The sequence below is a fragment of the Physella acuta genome, unplaced genomic scaffold (assembly GCF_028476545.2).
Source record: "Physella acuta isolate Inbredline_101_S28 unplaced genomic scaffold, ASM2847654v3 ptg001472l, whole genome shotgun sequence".
Classification (NCBI taxonomy): domain Eukaryota; kingdom Metazoa; phylum Mollusca; class Gastropoda; family Physidae; genus Physella; species Physella acuta.
Genome location: NW_026732987.1, coordinates 70,369 through 92,205, shown reverse-complemented (window position 1 = coordinate 92,205; position 21,837 = coordinate 70,369). Strand labels below are relative to the sequence as shown.

The window sequence follows — 21,837 nt, the reverse complement described above, 5'->3', positions numbered from 1 at the left end:
AGAGATGCCTGGAAGAAACTCTGATTTGGCATCACCCCTAAAAGTGGTATCTGCGGACTGCGGACCGCACCCCTTCCTTTAGCCTATTGACGCCTTTATGCCTATATTTAAATCATATTTATTATTTTATTGCTATAAAAAAGTTATATACGGTAAAAGGGCTGTTCAGCGCTCAACAATGGTTAATAATTTTTTTTTAATATTACGCCATGATAAAAAGTCTTAATAGTTGTTTTATTTGTTTATTGTTGTTTTTTTTTTCTCTCAAAGAATCCTAAGATAATAAAATAGTCAAGATTTTTTTTCGCGAGTCTAAACTTCCAAGCTGGATTTAACATTATTATAGTAAAAAAAAAACCACCACGAATATGGTTCGTTTTTCTAGACCCACCCACACTGATATACGTCGAATACATACATCACTATACCTTTCTTGTGTACTGCTATTTTCACCAGGATCCCGGTATTTAACATAATTATAAGAAAATAAGAAAAAAAAAAGAAAAGTTATTACGATCACGATTTGTTTTTCTAGACCCACCCACACCTGATATACCTTAAATATATACAATATACATCAGTACACCCCTCTAGTGTACCGATATTTTACCCAGGATCCCAATCACCGGTTTTGTCTATTTGTATGCACTAGCGCCACTAACGCGCATCTGCGCAGCATCACGTTCGAGCTGTTTATAAAAGTTGCAGCAAAGGGGACGTAACTCACCGGGCCTGTGAAACAATGTTATCGTCCCCTGGGTGGGGAAGGTGAGCCCGGGGAAATACTGCGAATGGGAGGTCCAATGTAAGTTACTTTGACAGATCTGGGCGTTGCGTGTGTTGTCTGCCGCTGTGTTATTATACTGGTACTAGATATTAACGCGAAAAAATCTTTTCGTCGCAATTAACTCACGTTAAGGGAAGCTGATTCACGACTAATTGTTTTTTTTTTCAAACTAATAATTCGCTTTAGTAGAATATTCCACATAGGTAAATAGTTCGTACATCAAAAGGTTTAATAAAGTTCATACTTTGTACAATATTCAGACAGACATTTCATTAAATGTTAAATTACTCAGTTCGTTATAATAATCATAGTTTAAAGCCCCATATAGTTAGCGTTGAGCAATTAGCTCCTAATTATCAACCTTAATGAGACAATCCGGTATAGGTTCTACACTAGATACCGTAAATTCCATTCACAACCATGTCTATTTTTAGTAACAGAATCTGAGGAAATTTCTAAACGTAGATAGAGTTGGTTAAGTGGGTAAAATGATGAATATAGGAGTGGGGAGGTGTGGGTGGATGTGTTTGTGGGGAAGTGTGTGTGTTTGTGTGTGCTGGGGTGGGGGGGGGGGCTCATCACATCAGAGTTAAACTCTCGACGGAGAAGCACTACACTGCTATATATAATTTTATAATTTATATATATATATAAAATATTTACTTTACCCGCTGTACGCAACCACGTCCTCGAAAGTTTCAAGTAGATATCCCCCCCCCCCCGGAGAAACATGTCTGAAAGAAACTCTGGTAGCCAAAACATTTCGGTGGGTCTCAATTTAGCATTTTAACATTAATCGAACAGCTATAAGGAATCTTTCAGTGGTTCAAAATTTTGTGGTCTCACTCAAGTGTTCGCATGCAAGCATAGTGTCGACATCCACACATTCAAATTCAATATCCTGTACGCAAGTGTGATAAGGACCGATACATACCAAGTATCTAAATAGAAACGTCCGCGCTTGTCTAAATGCGCACTTGAGAAAGCAGTTCAACGGGAAACGAAAAATCACGTGATATCTATTTTTGTTCAGCTTTGCGATATACATGCGATTGTTGTTATGTTTTGAGTGAAAGAAATTTTGTTAGGAAAAAAAATAAGTTTGGAATTTTGATACATTTCTTGTTTGTCGGATAAGCGTTCCTTGTTTTAAATCAATGTACTTTTATTCCAGGTTGTTTAAACATTTTCGACATGTTATTTAGGGGAATTTGTTGTATCTAAATTGTTGTAAGTCTATCGAATTTTGGAAATAAGTAGTCGAGTACCCTTTTAGACTAGATAAAGTAGAGGTCATATGTTTCTATGGCCTAGGAATATCTAGTTAAAAATCTTTCTCCTATTAGGATAAGGTATTTATTAGAGCTGGGTGGACTCGGGGACGTCATTTCATTGTCGAGTTCGAGAAACGAACCCTTGCCTTTCGGGTTACCATTAGAGCGCTCCTACACTGACCTACATTCAACCACACCACCCCTATAGGGCTGGTAAGTAGGTCACCAACCAGTTCTACGGCTCAATAAAACCTGCATGAGCCATAGAACTGGTTGGTGACCTACTTACCAGCCCTATATGTAAAACATATCACTGTAAAAAACAAAGCAGACGAAATATAATATCCATCACACTAAAATAACTCTTAATAATGCATGAAGAGAATTTCGTCACACCAAGCGAACTTTACCAGAACGATTCGAAATGCTAGTTCACGACACGAAAAACTTGCACGTAAACACTTTTTTTTAAGCATAGCCTCGGTTTCGAATCTTGGCGGGAATTAGAACCTAATGAGATAATCTTCGTTATTTCGCGCGATCCCACGGAGACTTAACGACAGTAATGAGTGTGATTGGGGGTTCTGGGTGACTAGATCGCTGCCAGGGTTTAGAGAGGTGGGGGGGGGGGGGGGGGTGGAGGGGATAAGGTAGTGTGGGATGGATAAAATAAAATATAAATGTGTTGAATGAGCCAGCCTCCGAAATTCCACAAAGAAAGCTGCAAGTGAGGTTAAAAAGTAGGATTCCAACTCTACCTCTTTCGATTATTAATTGCTCAGAAAGTTTCAATATAAAATACATTGTTTCTTTCAGACATTTTTTTTTCAGAGACGGCAATCGAAACTTTCGAGAAAGGGGTGAGGGGTGGGGGGGGTGGTGGGAGGCGGACATACATTTCCAGGGTGCAGACACTGATTAAGATATATATTTTCTAATTAAATATAAATTTAGTATGTTTGGAGTGGGGGGAGGGGGGATTTAGCGGAATCATTTAGCTCAGTTCGTCTTGCAGACAAAAAAACTTGACTTTTTGATTGAAGTGTGATACAATCCTAGAAAAATTTGAACTTAGAACTCTTAGGTTACTGAATAAGCTTTACCCCTCCCCCCACCCACCCCACGTGATCAGCCCATCATGAACAGAGCTACTGATTAATTTTAAGTGTGACACCTTGCTGAGAGCGATTTAGTTTTAACGCATTGACTATCTATGTAGCGACATACCAGTGTACAATTTAGGAACCGAAATTTTAAGCATCTCTTGTTAGCGACATGTGAACTCTACTTCACTCGCTCCATGAACCGTCAGGTTCGAAAAGGGAACTTACATCCACTCACATAGAGTATGAATTCTGATTTCTTTTATTCAGGGTAGGAAAATATAAAAAAAACTGATTACGAAAACAAGAGCTATTTTTAGATTTCGCCACTTCCGTTTCTTGAGTGCGCATTCATCATCAAGGTGAGTACTTACCCCTGCGTTCAGAGCCGACCATCGAGTATCTCTCAAAACCTTCCAGTTCCCGGTCAATACCGAGACCAAATCCGCCTTTGGTCCACTGGACATCGCCGTCCAGTTCGGTGATGGTGCAGTTGAAGACGAAGTCGACCTGCTCGGCCACTGAGGCGTTGCTGGGGTGGACTAGAAACCTCATGCGGCACTCGGCTGTGGATAGAACAACATTACGATGGTGAAAGTAGAACAATAAACATTACGATGGTGAAAGTAGAACAATAAACATTACGATGGTGAAAGTAGAACAATAAACATTACGATGGTGAAAGTAGAACAGTAAACATTACGATGGTGAAAGTAGAACAATAAACATTACGATGGTGAAAGTAGAATAATAAACATTACGATGGTGAAAGTAGAACAATAAATATTACGATGGTGAAAGTAGAACAATAAACATTACGATGGTGAAAGTAGAGCAATAAACACTAGGATGGTGAAAGTAGAACAATAAACATTACGATGGTGAAAGTAGAACAATATACAATAAGATGGTAAAAGTAGAACAATAAACAATACGATAATGAAAGTAGAACAATAAACATTACGATGGTGAAAGTCGAACAATAAACATTACGATGTGAAAGTAGAACAATAAACAACAATATACAGATAAAAATAGAACAATATCAGAACATACAAATGTTAATAATAGAAAAATCCATTAAAAAAATAAAACAATGTAATGTTCGCATTTGAAAAACGATATGTTGATACTAAAGCGGAAGTGATCTGCCCTAACTTTCTCACATATTCTTATACTGATAATACTTCCCCAATACTCAGTCTTATAAAATTATAAGTGTTGGGTGGTTATGTGGTCCTGTATTGGTGGTATTTTTTTTGTCTGTTAAAAATAGATCAATAAGATAGTAATAATAGATTAATGCGCGGTTAAAGTACAACAATGAACTGCTCAAGTAGCACAACATTAAAATAGGACGATGTACCGTCAAAATAAATAAAAATTATATTTGTAAAGAGAACACCAATGTGTAATGACAAATGCAATTATATATATATAACCCAAACTACACAACATACCAGTTGTTTTGCAAGGACCAAAAACTTATTTTTACACTTCGAGCAGAGAAAGAGAAAGACAACTTCAAGAAACAGCATTTTTTTTTCACGTCATATAAAATGTGTAAGTAGCTACTTTATTCATGATCAAAATAGAAAACCTCAAACACTAATCGTGGAAAAATCTCTGACATGAGATATCGTTAATAGAGAACATTTTCCCATTACACCGGGCCATAAATTTCTAACAGAAACAAAAACTCTACCCCCACAAGCAAATGTCGATGTGATGATAGTCAGTGCATGTTGGGATACAATACGTCCCTCGGGGTACGTACGGTCGGGTTTCTAAACAAACCGACGACTAGATACTCGAGTACAGCGTCCTAAAGACTAAACAGCGACGCGGTGCATTGTGGGTGTGGCACGGGGGGGGGGGGTGGTGGTCCTCCCCGGGACCTGGTTCACGTGCTGACCTACGAAGTACCAAATGTGAAAGTATGACGTGTACACAATGTTATTATACATCACTTAATTTCATAATGAGTTAAAAATTTAATAGCCCATTCTAGTTCTAATCATAATCCCACGAATATTTGTAATGCTTTTGTAAAATGAACGATGTGCATATTTTATATGGTTCATAATCATTTTAAAATTATTATTTTTCTTATTTTTTAAATATTTTTTTTCCCATTTTTTCCCCTAGGTCTGATTATATTTTAACGTGATTAAGTTGAAAGCCCAATGACGACACCCTAAGATAACAACTAATAACATTCCAAGCCGGCAATTTCACAACCAGCTTGTTTGGTTTACCTCCCTATAAAACAAGCCAATAGTTTAAAAAATAACAACCAGAACATAAGGCCTAAACGTGAGAGTTCAATAACTACACATCTGCCCTACATTAGCAGGTAGTAATGATATCACAACATAACTGATTACGTCATTCACAGGTAATTTGCTATTGGCTACGTTACAACATTTATGTTTTTTAAGTAACGATGTATTACACACATGTTGAGATTTGTTTATTTTCTTTCCCAAGTACAAAATATTTACATTGATATCTACCTTTACCTCCCCCCCCCCCCCCCCGGCTCATACTGCAAGGTTTATGAGTTCACAACATCCATATATGGATTTAGCCCATATATATTTTTCACAAATATGCAAGAATATATACTCTGAAAGGAATGATATATATGCAAGAATATATACTCTGAAAGGAATGCTGCTTAGCGTTTATTTTTATCTATTTTTAATTTTGTTTGTAAAATGTTACAGTAACTACTACTTTGTAAGATTCTCAAAGGCGACATTCTTAAGGAACTAATTTTCAGCCTCCAGCTAATTTTAAAAAAAAAGTGTGTTCTCTTAGCATGGCTAATGTTAAGTCTACCTTGTAATGGTAAACATTTTTTGTTTAAATAAAGGAGAAACAACTTCACATTCCATGTACACAACATAAATACCAGTTATAAGAACACACGTTCAGATCTACATACCAACAATAACATAGTTTTTGGCCATAGCCTACAGTTAAGGTAAATCTGAACGATCGGTTGTTGTTGAATAGCGAAGTAAATGTGTATTGTGGGGTACATCACGAAAAGACAAAAGCCATAGACCATTGGGAAACATGGTTTTTTTTTTTGTTCCTTTGCTTATCTTGTCCCTACGCCAAAGAGCCAAGGAAAGGTCAATTAGCAAGGGAAATTACCTGTTAGTGGCCGTATGAAAGGGAGGTAAATATGTAGATTATTTTAACAGACCGAGGTCACGTGGAGCGGGAGGTCAGTAACTGGCAAGCGTGATGTACTCTGGACGTGTGTCTGTGTTGTTTTTGTTGGAGCATTTCTCCAGGACGGGATTTATTTTGACCAACAACATTTTTAACACGGGCGATGAGGAATCGTAGCAGGCTTGACATAGACTGAATTGTATTTATACTAGCAACAAGAACGATACTGATTACTGACTACAGGGCGATACTGACTATAAGGACGATACTCACGACAAGAACGATATTGACAATAAGAGTGTAAATGACTATAAGTACGATACTGACTACAACAACATTTCTGACTACCAGAACGATATTGGCTGCAAAACGTAGCAGTCATTACTTGAAATATTGTTTTAAATACCCCGAATAAAGTCACCGTTTTGACAAAACATCAGTTTATAATTTTGCTAAGAAAATACGATTTTATTAAATATACAAAGATAGGTTAGGATGGTTGTGAACGCTGCTTTGGAATGCTCTTTTTACTATTTAGCGAGTCATCCCCATAAGTTTGTCAGAACAACCTAGAATCGAATCACAACAAAGCTAGAACCAGTGAACGCTCGTTGAATTAATATTTAAACGCACGGCGACTAGTTTGACGGAAGAGTAGGATTATCCGGGAGGGCTGACTGGGCTGCAGTGATGGGTCATCACACTTAAGGGCCATCGAAATGTTTTCTTTGGGCTAAAACAAACTATAAACAGCCCTCGTTGGTAGTATAGTTATAGGGTTACCCAGATAGCTCGTTCCTGGGCATTGGGTTTGTGCCTCGTGAGTTGAGTACTTAGCTGTTCGGCTCTATCATTGATGGATCACCCCTCCCCCCTCAACAAAGATAAAAATAATATGTTGCCGCTAAATATGAATGTTAGATGTGAAATATATAGGGTAAATACGGAGTGTGATTGGAATATTTTAATACTAAAATTCGTTAATGTGTAAAAGTCATTTTAAATTATTTATGTTTTTTTGGTGACTCTCTATGTCGTAAAGTTTACTTTGTAGCATTTGGTCGAATTTAAATTTGATCAGACATTAAGATGTTAAGATGCCTCATTTCTTTTCGTAGCCATTGATGATTAGTGCGGCCCTCTCTTTCATTAAACAGACGTCCAAATTGTCACATAAAATTTGCTACGTATGCCCAAGACCTGATTTATACACTATTTAATGGACCTACCCTCCTCTCCAGATTCCTTTAACTTGTTTAAACTATTTGACCCCCCCCCCCCCAAACCTTATAAATACTCATTAGTTGTATGACATATGCCCCATGACTTTATGTGCAACATGTCATCAATCACGCGCATTAAAGCGCCCCCTCACCTAGCTGTCTGCCTAATACTATAGTTTTTTTTTGGCCAACTTTTCGATTACAATAAATTCTTTTGACCGCATGCCAAATCGGCACACTCTAAAAATAACGCGCAGAAATCTAATATTCAGGATTAACTTCTTCTGACTCGGTTGCTCCAGATTTTTGTGTCAAGCCTGCTGTCATATTTTACAGACAGAAGGTAGATACATTTTTCATTTGGTTTGATTTTTTAAATAATGAGACTGGTAAATATATTAAAAACAAGCCAGATTTGTGTGTGGTATCGGGATAAAAAAAAGGATCATTACATGTAATTATTACTTGGAAGGTCTATGAAATGGCGGAAGGTAAATACGTTCTAAAATATATATTTAAAAAAAGGAATTACTGTATAGAAGAGGGTGTTTATGCAAAAATCCGCGCTTAATTTTAATATTGATTTCAACAACAACAATCAAACAGTTTAGTTAGAGTCTATGTATCTGTCCTATAAAGGTATATGAACAGAGGATCTAAAAATAAAATGTGATATGCTGTTAATAAGACTTCAGTTCCAGAAGGTACGATCGATATGACAGGTGAAGTAGAGTTCATCTGTTTCTGTGGCCATGGCATATCCAAGTATAGTAAACCCTATAGGAATCAAGTAAAAAAAGGCCCAAGTAAAGAATATCAAACAGGCTCCAGTCTGTGGCCAAACTCGATCCTTCCGAGTTATTCACCGTCCGCTCTGTTGCTCGACCAGTCCACTACCACTGAAGATGCTCATCATCATCTCACAACGCATATTGACGCAGGCAGCATCAACAAGTGAGCGCCATTTTATCCTGTCTACTAGCTGTAACCTCTGCCTGTTGGAATGTTAGGCCTCTTTTCTTCAACTTTCTCCATTGATCTTCTACATATCTTTTTTGGTTTCCCCACGTTTTCTTTAGCCCTGTGGTGTCCATCTACGATCAATCTTGGCCAATGCATCTACTCATATTCTTAGCATACGGCCTCACCATCTCAGTTTCATTTGTCATTGTCTGATAACTACTATTTTGAAAATACTACTTTAATTACATTTACTAACAGTTTCGGAAATAAAGATTATTATGGCAGAAAATTAGGTTTATAATTTTTAAAATATTATATTTTTATGGTAGTTTTAAAAAATGTGTTTGTTCAAAAGTCTTATTGCGATGGAGGCATAAATATGCTTATCATAAAGCTTAGCACTAAAACTTACCAACAACACACAATTTTAGAATTGTTTGTTATTACAAAAAAACAACAACAAAAAAAAAAAAAAAAAAAAAAGACGGCAAGAAAGAGCAGTCAAAAACAAAGATCTACTTAAAGACATCGACCCAACGTAGTCTGATTAGAACTCAAAGTATGGTTTCTGGAATATGGGAAGCTCAGGGCCGGAAATAAAAACACAACAAAATGGGATTATTTTTCCGTATTTGTTGACCTTAACAACAGACGAACAAGATCTCATTAGATCTAATCCATTCAGCTTTTTTAACATTCGCACTTTAAAAAAAAAATCGTATCGATGTATTTTTTTAAGATGATGACGTTTATGAGTGCAAAATTATCTTTCAAACCATGTGGGAAAAAAACAACTAAAATGCAGAACACGGCATGTAGCATCTCATGTGAAGATACCATTATGTATTACCATGTTTGTAGAACCAGCATATGTTTGTTATTGGTTGAGTATGTTTGTTTGTTTATCATGCAGTGCTTTATCTATCTAAAGTGTAGTAAATATTCCTCTTTAGCCCTACCGATCCATTGGGCAGATCCTAATATCTTGACCACTACCTTCCTAATATCTTGACCACTAACTCTCCTACATATCTTGACCACTTACTCTCTAACATATCTTGACCACTTACTCTCTAACATATCTTGACCACTTACTCTCTAACATATCTTGACAACTTACCTCCACTGAACACCAGTCCACTGAATATAATAAAAACACAAAAGGCGTATTCCCTCAAAGCTCGACAAGTGTTCGAGAATGTCCAGTCCACAAAATGTCTTTGCTGGACATTTTTTCGATGTTGTGAGACCTTCTGCTGCCTGGGATGGACCTCAACAAAATGGCCGCCGTGACGTTGGCATAGCCGTTGGCGGGGTCGTTGAGGTCTTTCCTGAGATGGTTGATGACGTTGTAGCAGAGGATGTTGCTGTAGCGAGTGTTGCTGCTGCTGGTGGTGGTGGTGACGAGGCCGTTGGTTGAATCTTGGATCGTCAGCCTCCATGTTGTTACAACTTTAGATCACGTGATTCAGTGCCTAAAACAAAAACAGTATTTACAATTATTCAACTGTTTAAAAATCCGACAAAGATTATTTTCTAACTTCAAAATTACACGTAATTAATTTTTTTAAAATGCTACAATTTTTTTAGCAAATCTAAAAGAAAATCAGGCTGAAATCGGAGTCAACGGCCTCAATGACGTATAACAAGTTGACACGTATACTTAATAGTGTTGGGGAAAATACCATCCAAAACTAAAAAGAAGAAGAAGAAGATTGTTTTACTCATTAAAAGGTTCAGATTTAGGAAAAAATAACAGAACTTCGATGCGTGTGACAAACCAACAAACAAACAATAAGAAATACAAAGAGAGAACAGTCACAAGTTAATGTGAACTTGAATGAATCAGCCCTACGGTATGTAGACAAGGCTCGAAGAAAAATCAGAAGGCATTATTTTTGTTTTCAAAGCTTTCGGATTCATTGCATATTAAAAGTTTATAAATTACAAAATTCTAAATCTATTCACACTTACAGAAGTAATGCTTTCGTAATTGAAATACAACGGTAGAGCGGTAGAGCGGTAGAGCACTAGACTGCTAACCCGAAAGTCTCGAGTTCGAATCAGTAGAACGTCGCTGGGTTTACACAGCGTTGACGGGTCATGTTATGGAAAGTAATGGCGGCTGGACATGGTGCTGACCACACTATGCCGAGTTCACAGAAACAGGTGAACCCTACTTCACCTGTTTCATGGACCGTCAGGTTCGAAAAGGGAATCCCCCCCCCCCATCCTTTTCCTTTCAAAAAGTGTAAATAGTTTAAATGTAACCGAACCAAACAACCACACTACCCTTCAAGGCGTCGTAACTCTTGTGAAGCGTAAAACCTATCCGCAAACACGTCATAAAAACCTACGCCTCAAAACCAGTTAACCAACCGACACATTAACACGTCACTCTTGGCAACATGACGTCATACACAAAATAAAGTGCAATCACTCTTTAAAAAAAAATAAACTTTCCTCCCCCTGTTTTAAAAAAAATATTTTTTTCACCAAACGGTAGCCGAGACATCAATAACTACCCCTGCGTGTCAAGTCACCGTACGGCCCACCTAGGAGGCGAATAAACGGCCATTAAGATAGACAGCAGGTGGAGGGAAGACATGCCGAAACGAATTTCATCGGTAACTTCAAATGGTGAGAAAATAAAACACGTGTCGTCACTCAGGATTTTTTTTTTTGCAGGGGTTGGGGAGGGGGGGGGGGAGTTGGAGCTTAATGAAGAGTCGGAGCTTAATGGAGTTTCGAGCTGTGGTGTTGGGGGTACGGCGTGAGTTTCGACATTGGGTCTTCGCTGGTGAGTTGAGTTTAGAACAGGGAAATCGTGGAGGTTTTGGAGGTACATTGGGGGTAGAGGAATTTGGTGTTTAGGTCTTCGCTGTTGGGTCAGGATGAAATGGGGAGGGGGGGGGGTGCTGAAAGTTTTATGGGGGAGTTAGTGTTGGGTAGATTGTGTGGACAGATTCTTAACCCGGAAGTGCGAATACATAGTGAGCGAGACAAAAACATCAGGTGTTGTGATTGTAGGCAACTTGTCAAGGGAGGCTACTCCGTGCATAGTTTTCAGGGGAGGCTACTCCGTGCATAGTTTTAGCTGGATTATCTGTTGTTTTTACAACTAGAGACTGACTTGATTGATTTATCAAAAATTCCCTTTAAGATCTATTTCATTGTGAAATTCATTATCAGTTGATTTAATGATTTTTTCTCAATTTTTAAAAATTAGATTTAATTTATATTGGGTATAGTCACATGATCTATTTGACCTAAATTGTAGGTTTTTATGGCATGGGTGGTAATACAAAGGAAGCACATCAAGGAGTTATGGTTCTTGTATTCAAAGTTATGGGTCATCCATAAATGACGTCACGCTTTTTTGGACCATTTTTACCTCCCCCTCTGTCACAAAAAGCAAGACCCCCCCCCCCCTAAAATGACGTCACACCTCAGCCTACAACCCCCGCCCAATCAAAATTACTGTTGAATTTTTCTTAAAACATCAATATTTTTCCAAAATTTTGTCAGAACTCTGTCAACATAGCGTATTTTGATCAATTCCTATTACAATTTATCAAAACCGTTTTCTAAAACGCGAAATAACGGCTAAATCCCGTTTTCCAACATTGCTTTTTTAAAATGCAAAAGTGCAACGTCACACCATCTTGAACCCCCCCCCCCCCCTCATCACACACCGTCACAAAATTACGGACCCCCCTCCCCCCTACGAGTGTGACGTCATTTATGGACGACCCCCTTATTAAGAAATATAAATGAATGACTCTAAAAGTTAACATTTTATTTAGTTTTTAGTGTTCACAACATTTTTTCCCCTCTTATCAGACTGCAAGTTTAGGCAATAATAGACACAAACACCTTCACAGCAAAACATCAATTAAGTTGAATTTTAACTTTCTTGAATTCGTGGTGGTCTATTTGAAGTTATCTGCCAACTCAAGGTGGCTAAATTAGAACATCAGAAAACTCACCTTTTCCACATTATGACAAAAAAAAAATGAAAAATACATCTAAAAAAAATATTTCTTAAAACTCGAGGCAAAGGTTACATATGATCAATGTTTTCAGTCTTAAAAAATTGGCATTTGAATTCAGACAGCTACAAACGGTTTTAGACGCCATCAATGATAAAACAAGTGGAACACCTAACGTGAAACTCAGAGGGAAGCTTAATGAAAAAAACATGCGGAGGTTTTTAAATGAGGATACAAGGGAAACAACTTAACAAATTAGAGGGAGATAATTAACCCAATCACCCGATATGTTACTGGTGCTATACCTTTTTTTAAAATTTCATATTTGGAACTAATTTTGAAAAAAAAATATTAAAAGGTGTGAGGGGAAAACAAATTGATGAGAAAACCTACACGGACCATAATTGTTTTGGAAGCAGTAGCGTAGCGAGGGGGGGGGGGGGACATATGTCCCCGGGCGCCGACCTTAGGGGGGGCGCCAAATTGAAAGTTTGAGGGGGGGGGTGCAAATGAAAAGTTCGAGGGGGGGGGTGCGAATCTAAAGTTTGAGGGGGGGGGGGGTGCAAATCGAAAATTTGCTCCCAAGGGGGCGCCAAATTGAAAGTATGTCCCCGGGCGCCGGGAAGGGTCGCTACGCCTCTGTTAGGAAGCGCATCTAAATTTAAAATAGGTTTGGAAGTAATTTTCTAGAAGGCCTACAATATATCTATAACGCTAAACATTTTTTGTTGTGCCATGAAAAGCAACTCCCCTTGGCCTAGAGGCGTTCAGGGAAATAGACATGAAAATTATAACTAGAATCTAATAAATGAGGGCAATTTTGGGAGTGAGGGAGGGGGGGGGAGAGGGAAGGTTCTGAAATTACTTGTACAAGGAAGACATCCTGTGTTTTACTAACTTATTCGATGGACGTAAGGACATGCAGCTTAAAATGAGTTTTATCTAAAGCGTCCTTTAACTTTGTTGCCAGGTGGTACGGATGTATAGCAGGTACACTAGCCAGCTAGATCTTTATATATCATTTCTGCTGTTACAGTTACACAGCCAGTAAAACATCCAGCTGAATAATTAGCTATACTGCTAGCTACTTCAAAACACGAGCTTGGAAAAGATCAGTAGTCAGTTACGCAGAATCAGCCGGAATGTCGTGGGCCCAACTTGGAGGAATCGCTTAAAACCGAGTATGATGGAGAGATGTGGTTGCGTCCCTTTGTTAAATAAGAGCCCACATGATAAATGATAATGATAGGGATGATCTGATACAGCCGATTAAACAGTCAACTAAAAAGCCCTGTTTTTAAATTGTCATTGTACGACTGTCGAATATTCTAATTACCTTGACCTGATAACTAACACTCTTAATTAGTTTAACAAGACAGGACATTTTAATTACACTGACCAATTAGTAAGTGTACTCTGTTATTAACTTCACCAAAGAAACTGGATGTATCACACGAGCATTTATAACATACAAACAATAAACCAAGCATTAGATTCAGCGTAGTTTGTTATGTTTCAAATATTTTGAAAAAGCCAAAAACAGACTGGCCTCATCTAGGCAGAGTTTGACAGCCTCGACTCCAATAGTGCACGACGCTAAGATTTGTTATCTTGCTCCATCTCATGCCTTCAACCAACAAAACATGTCTAGTGCTAATTTAGTAAACCAACGTACGCACAAAAATCATGGTTCGTTGACCCCCCCCCCCCTTCCTCACCTTTTGCTATCTAAAGAAAACTATGTAACAAATAAAACTGTAGTTTATAAAAAAAACGGTCATGTTTGTTTTGATCAAGCAAATGCCATTTCAAAACTTGGCTATTCGTAAAAACAGCAATAGATTAAAACAAAATAAAACCAATTTAACAAAACTAAAATCCTATCCTCTGACTTACTCGCGGATAAAGACACAATCAGCAAGCACTTTTAGGCGATAACGAAGACATACAAATTTAAATTAATTAACTAATTAAAACAAACGCTGCTCCAGGATAAGCCAGATTATAATTAGAAAAATAAATTGTAAATTCCTTCACCCACCCCGTCCCCCTCTTAGCAATAAAAATTGAAAGTTTGCATAAAACGTACAGTGCGTGTACATATATTTTTACCTTATTCATCGAGTTCCCAATTTTAGAATCCGTTTTACGAAGCAGCGGCCTGGCGCGGTCTCACTGTAAAAGTCGCGTACTTACAAGACGTACAAACACAGCAGGACGATAATTAGTTCATTAACTTTATTACCATTTTTTTTCTTCTACTCCATTAAAACTAATTGTCATGAGTTGAACTGTAATTATAATTATACTATAATTATATAATTACTAATTTAGCTGTTTAAAGTAGAATACCTAGGTTAATAACAATTTAAATTTGGTAGTTGCAAATTATTTTTCCTTCAAAAACAAGTAGAAGTAAAAAAATATATGAAAAAATATTTTTTTAAATATAGTCATTTGACTAAATCTACTAACTGTTTTTATTATCTGGCAACTTAGATTGCCAAATAACAACTTGCATTTAACAGTTATGTTTAGGTTGACGATACATAAGTCATAGTATGCAAGCCTAGGGGGAGGAGGGGGAGGAGGGCGGCTTGCTAAATGAAGAAACTAAGACAAAACGCTGAAACGTAAAACAAAGCCTCTAGCCCAGAAACCGTAGACGTTCCTGAGTTTAACCCAAAGAGACCCGACAAATTTGTCACCATTGCGTGACTAAAACAGCATGTTATATTATTACAAAATATAAAATAAAAGATGAATTCCAGTCACCCAAATGGCAATTAAAAATACACTTTACCAAATATTTACTTTAAAATAACAACATTTTCACGGTTTTCAAAATATATTTTCTATTAAAACAAAAGTTGTTGCGTCACATATATCGACCCTAGCTTCATCTTTTCCTATGTTTCCATGTAACATATCGTCAAAAATGCATGATTCCTCTACCTTCTATATTTGTGACGTCATCTAGAACCTCCCTCCTTCCTGGCATACGGTTTGAATTCTAGCTGGTACAGTTGTCTCCCTTACTACATTTATGTATGAACATCAACTACCTTAACAAGATATCATCCACTCTTTCTTTATAGCAATGGTTCTTAACCTGGGTTCGATCAAAACCCCAGGGTTCGGCAAATTAAGCCTCAGTGGTTCGGCGGAGGTCAATACATACACTCGACTCATTTGCTTCAAGATGGGATTAAGTCAGTGCAGACGATAGAACTATTAAGAAGGATTCGCTGAATGCGCATATGAAACTGGTGGGGTTGGTACCTCCAAAGGGCTAAGAACCACTGTTGTTAAGGTTTAAGATATTGTTAATTACCTTTCTTCTTAAATAAACAGAATAATTATTTTACTTAATTACGACCATACGGATGGTTAATTTAAATGTCTGTATCACAGACATGACTTTTGCGAATCATTAATGTTTGAGTACTTGCGGTAATTTAATATTTTGTGGTGTGTGAACAGCCTAATTAATTCTTTAGCTCAGTAGAGCTTTCGATGTGATTAATCTATTAACTAGTGCCGTTTTTTTGAAGCTGGTCACAAATTACTAGGGAATGTTTTCATCGCTTTCGCGTGGGTATATAGATTTAGTTTGGGGAGATCAAAAGTTTTTTCATGTTACCGGTGGGAGTGAGGGGGAGGTGAGGGTGAGATGGGGGGTGTCGAGGGTAAGTTGGAGGGGGGGTGAGATTGGGGTGAGGTGGGGGTGAGATGAGGGTGAGATGGGGGTGTCGAGGGTAAGGTGGAGGGGGGGGGGTGAGATTGGGGCGTGAGATTTGGGCGAGGTGAAGGTTAGGTGGGGGTGAGATGGGGGTGATTAGGGTGAGGTGGGGGGGGGGCTGAGATGGGGATTAGGTGAGAGTGAAGTGGAGGTGGGGGGTGTGGTAGGATGAGATGGGGTGAGGTGGGGTGGGGATGGGTTTATTTTTTTTTTTTTGCCGCTAGTTTTTTAACTAGAATATGCTGCTAAGACCTCGGCATTTGATGGGGAAAGTGTTATCAATCGCCTCTATTTTTCCTCATGTGATTTAGGTATCCACCAGAGCTGGATGGACATTCTACTATCTTGAACCCGGATTCAAACTCGAGACTTTCGGGTTAGTAGCCTAGCTCTCTGCCGCTAGGCCACGCTGTCCCATACCCTGCTATATTGAGTGTATCTAATTTTAGGTGTGTCCAAATCCCGTTACACTGATCACGTGCCATCTTTGAATTGGGAATAACAAAAACTGAGACCCAATGCAAAAAATACAACTTGCCAATTGATTTTTATCATGTTTTTTGATGATGAGTTGATACGGCAGGCCGAGTAGAAGGGGGGGGGGGGGGGGTTTCCATGGCAACTGTATACCGTGGGGAACGGCGTGGACACTGTGCATAGAAGTTTACAATCAGGGTAAACACAATAAACTCTCCCACTCGAGCCGTGGGTAGTGTGGTCCCTTCCGATCCCCCCCCCCCCCCCCCCCACAACCATATTACCTGCCCCCCACCACTCACCATCCTTGAGCTGTGGGTAGTGTGGTCTGGTGGGGAAATCAGATCCACCCCCCACCCCTTCAAAAAACCATATTCCCACCCCACTTCGAGCTGTGGGTCATTTGTTCCAATAAGAGAATCAGACCCCCCCCCCCCCCGACCCATCCTACCCCACAATCGAGCTGCGGTAGTGTAGTCTATTGGGAGAATCGACACCCCGCCCCGCTCTATGTACATATCTAACTAGGCAAGGGTGTATGATATAGGTGTATCCCATAGCTAAACCAGGGCCTTGCCTTGACTCTAATCCTAACCGTACCACTTAAAATAGCCTTGCCTATGCCACATTGCCCTGAACCTAACATGCCCGTAACCCTGATCCTAACCGATACCATAACTCAGAATCCATTACAGCGAAGACGGCTTCTGAAATCCTATATGACACACCAACATGCTGCCTGCATTGATATAAGATCAACGCCACCAATCCTCCCCCCCCCCCTCTAAACCTCTCAACTAGTTACACAACCTACGAGCATTTAAATAACACTAACTTCGCAATCAATACAACAAATCTGTTATGATGGTCATCACCCACCCAAAACTAAAAAAAAAAAAAAAAAAAAAAAAAAAAAAAAAAAAAAAAACAGCCATCGACCCTCCCCACCCCCACATTTCTGCAGACAATGGTTATTATCTGAGCCTCGATTTGACCACTGACAATGCCCAGGTGTGCAGCTGTACATAGCCCGAACCCTACCTGTCTAATGTTGTAAACACGGCGCCTGCTCGCAGGTTTTGTTTACCCTGGACAATGTCCTGCGCACAGGAAGTCAACTTTTTTGTTGGCTCACGTCATCGGGCAGTCTACTCCGGGCAACTGGCGAGTCAGCAAACTGGACATCTTGAATGTATCAAAACATCGTACACTGATGTTCTTAAAAAATCTGGCATATATCAAGACACTAACTGGACATCTTTAACATTTCAAACACACTACACTGATTTTTTCACACAAAAAAACTGGCATATATTAAGACACCCTGGAAATTTTTTACATTTCAAAACGTCCTACACTGATATTCTAATACACTTAGTATATATAAAGACACTCTAACTGGCCATCTTTAACATTTCAAAACATCCAACACTGATGTTCTCAAAAAATCTGGCATAAATTAAGACACTCAAATTGGACATCTTTAACGTAGCAACACGATATTCTAATACAACTGGTATTCATTAAGACACCGGCAATGAGTATTCGATACTACATTCCTATCTAGCAATCGATACTACATACTTAACACTGCCCTTGACCTTAACACTAATCCTAGCCCTGATCGTTATAAAAGTATCCAACACCATCATTATTATAGGGTTTTTTTTTTAATTATGCAGATCATGTTTTTTGAATTCGCGGTCAGCATTATGCCCGGCAGCCTTAGTTTTCCCTAACGTGAGTTAGGTACACATCAGAGCTGAGTTGACTCAGGCACGTACTAATGACTTGAACCCGGATTCGAACTTGAGACTTCCGGATTAGCAGTCTAGCTTTCTACCATTAGACCACGCCGTCCCACAATTATAAAGATATAACAACGAAAACCCTAACTGAATTATGTTATAAACAACTCTCTCGAAACTTTTAACAAGTGCACAAAACCTCGCCTAGGTTTACGAGCTAGGTTTACGCGACAAAACGAAAGTAAAACTACCGGAAGTGAAAGGAAGACAACTCTAATTTTCCCGATAAAAGACACATCAATAGCTGCGTCGAAGTGTGTAATTAATAAAATCAAACCGAGCATAAATTTTAACGTTTTTATTTTGTTTATGGGTTTAGATGCACCGTGTCTTTGTTTACACGACCTGAACCAGATCTGTTCTTGCCACGTGGATGGCTTGTTTTTATTTGAAAAGTATACGAGATACAGACAACCGGATGTGAAAAATGAATGCATCGTTTCCGGTTTCAGAAAAAAACAAAACCAACATAATTTTCTACAAAAATAAAATGATGCCGAAGTTATGGTTTGATCTAGGGGGAAAAAATTATAAGAAACTTTAAGATGGTTTTACAGGTAATATTTTTTTAAACGAGAAAAAAAAACTAAACTTCATCCATGAAATTAAATAAGGAAAAAAAAATTGTATCATCATTTAGATATAAATATTCAATATTTTTGTTTGGAAATCGTATTTTATTTCGTTTCTCAACTTCTCAGACGGGCAATTTTAACCCATTCCCTTCTTTATGATATCCCGCGGTTCGTGTACACCGTTGTCTTACTAGCTCCAAGATTGTATTAATTTCATGCAAGGTGTACTCACGAGAAATATCTTTAATGTAGAAACTGACAGGGGGATTTGTTGTTTTGCTGTGTTGACGCAAAAAGAGAGTTGGGGGGGGGGGGGGTAGTCTTGAAAAACAAGTAAAAAAAACAAACAAAAACTAATGGAATATTTGTGTTGTTATTATTGCATGAAAAGATTTCAAGGTAGAAGAGGATGCACGACAGTCGGTTAGTAAAAGAAGGGGGTTGGGACGGGAATAGGGGGAGGGGGAACGAAGCACAGATCCAAACACCGTCAAAAACCGAAATGGAAAATGTGACGAGGTGTCTGGATGTCGAGGGGCGCTGAATGGCAGGCAAGCTGGTTGTTATCGATAACAGGTACACTTGATACGACAGCAAAGGTTGGGAGAGCGTTAGTGGTCTAAACTGGGGATCTAAATTAGCTTCGTGAGATAAGCAAAAATAATTGTGCTTTCATATATATATATATATATATATATATATATATATATATATATATATATATATATATATATATATATATATATATATATATATATACATATATATAAATATATACATATATATATATACACATATATATATATATACATATATATATATATGTATATATATATATATATATATGTATATATATATATATATATATATATATATATATATATATATATATATATATATATATATATATATATTATTTATTCATGTTTATACATATATTCAAAACCCATATATATATATATATATATATATATATATGTATGTATGTATATACTTTATGCATATAACTCTATACACATATGTTTATTGCACATATATGAGTGTCTAGTAGCTGTAATGTGAGAACCGCTTTATACCTTGTGAGAACTTCTTTACACGTTGTGAGAACCCCTTTACACCTTGTCAGAACTTCTTTTACCTTGTGAGAACCGTTTTACATCTTGTGAGAACCCCTTTACACCTTGTGAGAACATATATGCAGGTAGGTAATAAGTTTAATGTAAGCATACCTGGTTTGGATATTAAACAGAAGCGGGCATGTGGGGGTATAGTGAATCACCTTGCAGCGATATGGAGGTGTTATTTTAATCCCTCCCGACGGGATTTGGGTTAGGCTTACGGCGTTTTCCATCGTATGTTTATGGTCGGGTTTTATTTGCACAGGATCTTCACGCATCATTAGATCAGCATACGGGGAGAGTACGTGATTTTTTTGCCAAAAAGTAAAAAAAAAAAAAGGCAATAGAAAACTCAGTTCCTGATCTCAAGAAAAAGGTGAATTTTATAAAGGGAGATCACTCGAAAAGAGGGAGGTAAAAATACAAGTTCACTTGATGTTAGTTATGTCTAGTATAAAAAAGAAAATTGAAGAGAAATATAATTTTACTTATATATATATATATATATATATATATATATATATATATATATATATATATATATATATATATATATATATATATATATATATATATATATGTGTGTGTGTGTGTGTGCGCGCGCACGTGTGAATGTTTGTGCGTGTGTAACATTGCAGGTGTGAAATCGTTGCATCTTTATAAAATATAAAAATAAAAAGCTAGTGAAATTATTGCAACTAGCCGCAGATCAATGGCTTTTTACCGTACTAAATAAAACAAGGTTTTTTGAGCTCTATCGTGTTTGTTATGTCCCTTGCTGAAGTAGTTGTTTCCCTTTTGGCCTTAATTATACGTAATCTCTTGTACCCCAACCCCCACTCTCTCTCCTCTCATCTCAATCAATCTCTCTATCTCGTCAAAGAAGCCACGAGAAAATAATCTTAAACGGCTTTGATGACGGTTTTTTTACGTAATTTTTTTAAACCAAAATTGTTACCCCTGGTGATATTTGTGAGAGTATGCATCATCGTGTTCGTATTTTATGGTTCCTTAAAATAGAGTGATTTATGTGGTATACGCTTGAAAGGTGCAAGTTTGCTCCAGCTATTAATTCTCATCATAGCATATATATGTATATATATATATATATATATATATATATATATATATATATATATATATATATATATATATATATATATATATATATATAGGCCTATATATATATATATATATATATATATATATATATATATATATATATATATATATATAATGTTATATTATATATATATTTTACATTATTAAACATTATATATATATATGGTATATATACATACATATATATATATAACAGTTTAGAAAAAGTCAAGGTGAAAGTAAATATAAACTGCTCTCATCAATTTGTAGGCCCATGAGCCCTATATAATCCACTTGTTAAAATCTAACTGCAGCTAAAATTTAAGCAAAAGGCGATTGGCTTGGAACGATGAATGATGGTTACATAAGCTTTACATCTCTCTATCGCTCCACCTTGCAAACCGCCGTCTAAAAATACCCAACACGCTTCGCATGATCGCGTTACCTGGGCACCTATCTTTCAGCACTGAGGGTAGGTAAAAAAAGAA

At 37.5% G+C, this 21,837-nt stretch overlaps 1 protein-coding gene across 5 annotated transcripts in view; it reads right to left on the bottom strand.

Annotated features, from left to right (window-relative positions):
• LOC131928183 (irregular chiasm C-roughest protein) overlaps positions 1 to 21,837 on the bottom strand; it is an 82,437-nt gene that overhangs the window by 14,994 nt on the left and 45,606 nt on the right. For all 5 annotated transcript variants that reach the window (XM_059284125.1, XM_059284127.1, XM_059284124.1 and 2 more), the window contains exons 3-4: positions 9,657 to 10,011; positions 3,539 to 3,730 (exon numbers count right to left, since the gene is read on the bottom strand). In XM_059284125.1, the coding sequence (XP_059140108.1) occupies positions 3,539 to 3,730; positions 9,657 to 9,978 (514 nt within the window). In that variant the 5' untranslated portion in view covers positions 9,979 to 10,011. The remainder of the gene's footprint in view (positions 1 to 3,538; positions 3,731 to 9,656; positions 10,012 to 21,837) is intronic.